Genomic DNA, 7,619 nt, shown 5'->3' on the forward strand with positions numbered 1-7,619 from the left:
ATAATCAAGTCAACAGACCACAAAACCTTAATCCTCGACCCTACGAAGATAGAACCATTAAGATCGATATTTCTTACTTTGATGGCCTTACCCATGATCCGGAACGTTACCTAGATTGGGAAAGTAGGATGGACCAATACTTTGAATTCAAAGGCACACCACCAGACCAGCAATTCAAGGTAGCCAAAGTGAAATGACGAAGGTTGCTTCAACCTGGTTAGAAGGAGTACAGAGACTGAGACTTAGGGAGGGAAGGGGTAGAATTCACACGTGGGATAAACTCAAGAAGCACATGAAGAGGAAGTATGTACCCCCAACCTATAGATAGCAGCTGTATGTTCAGTATGGCACCTTGAAGCAAGGAAATAGGTCTGTACAAGAGTATATTCAAGAGTGGGAGAAGCTCACTGTGGTATGTAATGTCAATGATGATGAGGAATTGAGAGTGGGTAAGTTCTTGGCAGGACTGAGAGAAGAAATCAGGGGCAAAATGATTAACACACCTCACCTCACCATACACACAGCAGGATTGATGGCCATAGATATTGAGAAGCATATGAGCAAAACAGCCACTTCCTATAGTAGAGCCACTAGGGTCTACACTCCTAAGAACACTAACACCACAACAGCACCTAAGAGAGATGCACAACCAGACCTACCCAAGCCTAGCACTGTGAGGATGGTAGCACCTTCAAAAGATGTGGTATGCTTTAAATGCAATGGCAGGGGACACTACAAGAAGGATTTCCCAAATGCTAGAGCCTTCGTCATGTAGGAATGGGATGAGATTAGGCAAGACACTAGACTTAAGAAGATATTGGTGTCCAAGAATGGGCAGGAAGAAGAGATATACCCACCCAACCTTAGTGATGATGATGGTACATACGTAGAGGACGAGGATGGGAGAATGCATAGGTTTGAGGGGGACACTGAGGATGAGGAGGAGGAAGACCTAGCAAGGATTATGCCAGAGGAAGAGCAGTACAACTTGATCATTAGGAGGAGCTTCCACACAACACCTAGATCAAAAAAATCAGATCAGAGGGAGAACATCTTCCAATCCAAGTGCAGGATACAGGGGAGGGTATGTGACCTGATTATAGATGGTGGGAGTGAATCCAACTGTGTGAGCAAGCAACTAGTAAGTGAGTTGAACTTAGAAACCAAGCCTCACCCTCACCCATACAAAATGAAATGGCTGGACAACAAAGCAAGTGGGTCAGTGAACAAGAAATGCTTAGTGAGTTTGACCTTAGGTACCTACACTAATGATGTGTTGTGTGATGTGCTTGAGATGGATGCATGCCACATACAGCTAGGAAGGCCATGGCAGTATGACAGGAGAACCGCACATAATGGCTACATTAATACCTACATTCTTACCCATGATGGGAAAAGAAAAGAGTTAGTGCCCTTACCTCCACACAAAACCATTCCACCTAAGGCACCTAAGCAGCCCATACATTTGATGACCAGGAAGGAGTGTGATAAGAAGATTAAGGGGAAGGAAGGGTTGTACATGTTGTTCACTAAGGAGGTCAGTAGCCCCACACCAATACCAACTGAGTTGATAGACCTCATAGATCAGTACAAGGATGTCTTTCCTAAGGAGTTACCACCTGGGTTGCCACCTGTGAGGGGGATTGAACACCAGATTGATCTTGTACCAGGGGCTAGCTTACCAAACAAGCCTGCATATAGGACTAATCCCATGGAGACTAAGGAGTTGCAGAGGCAAGTAGAGGAGCTGATGCAGAGGGGATATGTGAGGGAGAGTTTGAGCCCTTGTGTAGTACCTACCCTACTTGTGCCAAAGAAGGATGGCACATAGAGAATGTGCATTGACAGCAGGAGTGTGAACAACATAACCATCAAATATAGGTTCCCTATACCAAGAATAGATGACTTGTTAGATGAATTAGCTGGCTCCCAATGGTTTAGTAAGGTGGACTTAAGGAGTGGATACCACCAAATCAGAATGAATGAGGGAGATGAGTGGAAAACAGCTTTTAAAACCAAGTATGGTCTGTGTGAGTGGCTTGTGATGCCCTTTGGTTTAACTGGAGCCCCTAGCACCTTCATGAGACTTATGAATGAAGTCTTAAGACCATTCTTAGGTAACTTTATAGTTGTTTGCCTTGATGACATACTCATCTATAGCAGGGGAATAACAGAGCATTTAGACCACCTTCAGCAGCTGTTTGATGTGTTGAGGAAGCAGAGGTTGTATGGTAAATTAGAGAAATGCAGCTTCTTTTTGCCTGAGGTAAATTTCTTAGGGTACATAATAGGCAAAACAGGGGTGATAGTAGACCCAAGCAAAGTGCAAGCTATTAAGGATTGGCCTGTACCTACTACACTGACACAAATTAGGTCTTTTCATAGCCTAACTTCATTCTACAGGAGATTCATTAAGAACTTCAGCACCATCATGACACCCATCACTGAATGCACTAAGAAGGGAAAATGTGAGAGGGACTATATAGGCCCAGCAGGCCTTTGACAACATCAAGGACCTTATGTGCAGGGCACCCATACTAAAGCTACCTGACTTCACAAAACCTTTTGAATTAGAGTGTGATGCTTGTGGAACAGGGATTGGAGCTGTGCTTGTGCAAGAGGGTAGACCTGTAGCATACTTTAGCGAAAAACTTAACCAAAGCAGACTTAATTACTCCACTTATGACAAAGAGTTCTATGCTATCATAAGAGCTCTTGAGCATTGGTCACATTATTTGAGGATCAGCCCTTTGTGTTGCACACTGACCATGAATCTTTGAAACATATTAATAGCCAACACAAATTAAGTAGGAGACATGCAAGATGGGTTGAATTTATGCAAAGTTTTGATTTTTCAATAAGACATAAAACAGGAAAGACAAATGTGATTGCTTATGCTTTGAACAGGAAGTATAACCTGCTTGGGATAGTTGGCTCCAGAATTATCGGGTTTGAGATGCTTAAGGAGCAATATTCCACTTGTCCTGATTTTTCTGAAGTATATCAAAAGTGCCAGACCATACCACAGAGGTTATTTAGCATAAAACAGGGGTTTTTGTTCAGTGGAAACAAACTATGCATACCACAGTCACCTTTGAGGTTAGTGCTTGTGAAAGAAATCCATGAAAGAAGTTTGGGAGGGCATTTTGGGATACAAAAGACCCTTAATATGCTGGCCAAACACTTCTACTGGCCTAGGATGCTAGGAATAGTAGGAAAGCATGTGCTGAAACATGAGACTTGTCTCAAAGCTAAGGTGACTTTTCATAAAGGGGAATACCTACGTCTACCTATACCACATAGACCTTGGGAACATGTCAGCATGGATTCCATGATGGCCTTACCTAAAACCAGGAAGGGCAAGGACTCAATTATGGTGGTTGTGGATAGATTCTCTAAAATGGCACACTTTGTTTCTTGCACAAAAGTTAATGATGCACAGGGTATAGCTAGATTGTATTTTTCTGAAATTGTTAGACTTCATGGCATACCTAAGACCATAGTTTCTGATCGAGATAGTAAGTTCTTGAGTTATTTTTGGAAAAGTTTGTGAAAAATGTTAGGTACAAAGTTGTTGTTTAGTACTGCATATCACCCACAGACTGATGACCAAACAGAGGTCACTAATAGGACCTTGGGCACCCTTCTTAGGGTCTTGGTTAGTAAGAACTTAAGGGATTGGGACATGAAATTGTGTCATGCTGAATTTGCATACAATAGCAGCCCAAGTCATGCAACTAAGCATTCACCCTTTGAGTGTGTATATGGTACTAACCCATTGCTACCTGTATCTATGATTGATTTACCCTGTTCGGATGAAATAAATGCAGATGCAGCAGCCCAAATACAGAGCATGGAGGCTTTACACAAAGAGGTTCAGAGGAACATTGAAGAGGCTAGTAGGAAGTACAAGCTGCAAGCTGACAAGCATCACAAATCAAAGCAGCCTATCAAGGAAGGTGATCTTGTTTGGGTCCACATCAGAAAAGAAAGATTTCCTCACTTGAGAAAGAACAAGCTCATGGCAAGAGCCATAGGTCCATTCAAGGTTCTGCAAAAGTATGGCCCTAATGCATTCAAGATTGAACTACCAGAAGAATACAACATCTCCTCCACCTTCAATATAGGAGATCTGACCTTATATGAGCCTGTTCTAGAATTGGGGACAATTCTTCCCCAAGAGGGAGGAGTTGATACAAATGTATCAAGTGATCAAGACCATGCAAACAACCTACAAGCACAAAACAATGGTTCTAACTTGACATCTACGCCAAATACACATGGAAGACAGAAGCAAGCCAAGGATACTATCCAAGGGTTGGGTATGAACCCAAGATCACGTATTGGGTGCATAGAAGCAAAGCCAACACCAAAGAATAGCATCATAGGCATGAAACACCAAACAGACAGCAGAATCCAAGGAGCAGAACGATCTGGCAACCAGCGGACCTTGCTGAACATCCTGAGCGCAGACCTGCATCACCCAGACCCTGATCAAGGTTGGGATGTCATCTTTGCACATGGGCCAAGCCATCAAGGGCCCAGAATCTCACTTATAGTCCACGTGGCATTCTAGAGGCTGAGTGAAAGGAGGGCTGTCTGATAGATTTTCCAGATCAGAATTTACTTAAGTATTTTTGTCTTCTGTTTTATGTTTAGGCGCCTTGTAATCAGCACGTGTTTCTTTAACTAGGCGTGTAATTAGAATATAGCCGTTAAGGTAGTTGAGGAATCTATATAAAGAGAGTCTCACCCATGTAATAAACAGCGTAGATCATACATTTTCGTGTTTCATTGATTCAATACAATAGAGGTATTTCAGAAAAGTGTTTTCTGTTTTCCTTCTTCGAAGTTGACGGTGACTTCATCAAAGGTATACAGAGTATCCTTTGATCCTTGTGGATTCAAGGGTTGTGGAGAAACCTTGATAGTGCAAGGAATTCGTGTGTGCATAGCATGGAAGGCATTGTACGTTTATTGCTGTTATACGTACATTGACATAGGCCCTGATCACCTACATCAGAAAACCAAGAAAGGATTTCTTAGTTCTGTTTGTGGTTGTTGAGTGTTCAGTTGATCATCATTTGTAGGACCTGTGTGTGTAATCAATCAAGACTTCCGCTAAACGTTAATCTCTGCATCATCAAGGCCTTAAATAGCCCTGGTTTTGCATCATGTTCTGAGAGCTGCCTGAGTGTTCTGTGTGATCTCTTGGCTTCTTGTATACCGTCTGGGCTGGAGTAGCTTGATCATGGCATGAATCATTGTTTTCTCATGCTCAAGGCTTGGATGCTTGATACATTCCATGCTATGCCCTTGAACAGAATCAGTAGGATCAGTTTGAAGGTCCTCTGTGCTTGGACCATGTTCTGAGTGGGGTGAACATGGTTCAAAACATGTCTTATGATAAGCAAGACATGTTCTCGATTTCGGTTTGGTTTTGTTTCCCTAAGCTTGATGTGTCTTATTAGGGTGAGTCTAGTCCTAGGAAGTTAGGAGGAATGCTAGCCCCAATAATTTGTGTTGATAATGCAACCCTTAATTTTGTCAAACCAATGTTTGCTGGAGTGCTGATAGATGTGAAGATCAATGAGGCTTTCCAGATGAAATTTCTTTCACGGATGTGAATGATGACCTAATAACTCAACAGGTGTGTATGATTAGAAGCCTATTTTATGTAAATAATGCTCTCAATTTGGTCATGTTCAAGTGAATTGTAAACAAGCTGATCCACAAGTCCAACAAGTTCCCCCTACTATTGTTGTTCTTATTCTTAAAGTGACTCTTTTAGTAGATGAGGAGGGGTTCCAAGAGGTTAGGACTAGATTCAGGAGAGAGGTAAATCCAAACCCTGTTCCAAGTCCGAAGGTTCTAGAACAAGGGGCTACTGTAGTATAGACTTCTAATAGGTTTGAAGTTTTGGAGGGGGGAGGTTGCTAATGACGTGCTGGGGGCGTTACCCCATCAATGTAATGAATACTATCATTTCTTGGAATGTGAGGAGGCACAATAAAGTCATGAAACAGAGAGAGGTCGAACATACTCTTTCTGCATAATGTTGGTATTTTGGCCTCTTTAAAACTAAGATAAAGAGGCAAGGCTTAGGGCCTCTTTATCAAAGATTATGCTATGTTTGGTGTATTACTACTAACCTTTCTTAGCACAATAGAAGTAGAATAATTGTGGGTTGGAAACAAGACCAGTTTCAGGTGGATATTAAGGTGTGCACTAGTCAATTAATATACATCTATGTGATTCTTAAAATGGGGGATCCTTTCTTTTGTAACTTATATATATGGTGCCACTAATAAAAACATGACATTGCATTTGTTTCCTCAATTGGAGAACATCTCTATGGAGGTGGATAAACCTTGGGTTGTGTTGGGTGATTTCGATTGCTTAGAAAACCTTAATGAAAGAATAGGGCAGACTGTTAGGTTGCAGGAGGTTATGCCTTTGAGATCTTGTATGCAAGACTGTGGCTGGAAGGACATGAAGTTTTCAGGAAGATTCTTTACTTGGAACACAAACAATGTGGTGAGAGGAGGGTCTTTAGTAAAATTGATAGAATTCTTTGTAATGAGAGTTGGAATAACTTTTAGCCTAGAGCTAAAGCATTGTTTCTCCCTAAGAGAACTTTTGATCACTCCCCTATGGTCATTCAATTCTTCAATTCTGTAAAGAGGCTATTGTGTTCAAGTTTTGTTTCTAGGCTCAACGTGAGAATTTTATTATTGTTGTTAAAAAGTAGTAATGCTGTGTTGTGGATGGAACCATCAGTTTTCAGATTCAATTGAAGTTAAATGCTTTAAAGAAGCATCTGAAGGCTGAATTTAATTGAGGTCCTATAAAAGCCAATATGGATTCAATTAAAGTGGAGTTGCAGAATGCTTAGGCAGATCTTCATGCTAGTTGTGATGATCCTCAGTTTGCTTCCCTTTAAGTTGAGGCTACTGTTAAATTTAAGCAAGCTAAAGAGGAGTATTATTCATACATTCAACAGCTATCCAAGTTGCAATGGGTGAAGTATGGTGATGAAAACAATAAAATCTTCATCAGAGTTTAAAGCAGAGAAGAATTTCTATTTGTATTAATGTGCTGCATATGGATGGGTGTGTGGTCAATGATATAGCTCAAATCCTTCAAGCTTCCAATGCTTTCTATTTTGATATGTTATGTTGTGAAATGGCTAACAGGAGGAAAATTAACATGAGAGTGATTCATGCAGGGACTGTGTTGAATGATGATCTAAGATCTCAATCGAACCTATCTTTTTTTACTGATGAGATCAAGAGAGCTTTATGGAGTATCCCTTATGGTAAAGCCTTGGATCTGGATGGTTATAATAGCAAATTTTACAAGACAACATGACCTATTGTAGGAAATGACATTATTACTGCAATTCAACAGTTCTTTGTGACTAGGTAACTCTTGAAAGTATGGAATACATCTGCACTCTAGTGCCTAAAGTTTCCTACCCTACTGAACCTGGAGATTAAGTTATAGCTTGTGTTCATAATTTGTATAAGTGCGTCTCTTAGCTCATCTGCTCCAAGCTAACCAATTTGTTAAATCACTTAATTAGTCAGAATCAAGGGGCGTTTGTGGCTGGTTGAAGC

At 41.1% G+C, this 7,619-nt stretch overlaps 1 protein-coding gene across 1 annotated transcript; it reads left to right on the forward strand.

Annotated features, from left to right (window-relative positions):
- The first annotated feature begins 1,834 nt into the window (after positions 1-1,834).
- Positions 1,835-5,065, forward strand: LOC130801134 (uncharacterized). Its single transcript, XM_057664901.1, has 5 exons — positions 1,835-2,468; positions 2,596-2,725; positions 2,908-3,518; positions 3,564-4,558; positions 4,853-5,065. The coding sequence occupies exons 1-5, from the start codon at positions 1,835-1,837 to the stop codon at positions 5,063-5,065; spliced, it is 2,583 nt and encodes an 860-aa protein (XP_057520884.1).
- The last annotated feature ends 2,554 nt before the right edge of the window (positions 5,066-7,619 follow it).

This window comes from Amaranthus tricolor, chromosome 15, assembly GCF_026212465.1.
Source record: "Amaranthus tricolor cultivar Red isolate AtriRed21 chromosome 15, ASM2621246v1, whole genome shotgun sequence".
NCBI classification, from domain to species: Eukaryota; Viridiplantae; Streptophyta; class Magnoliopsida; order Caryophyllales; family Amaranthaceae; genus Amaranthus; species Amaranthus tricolor.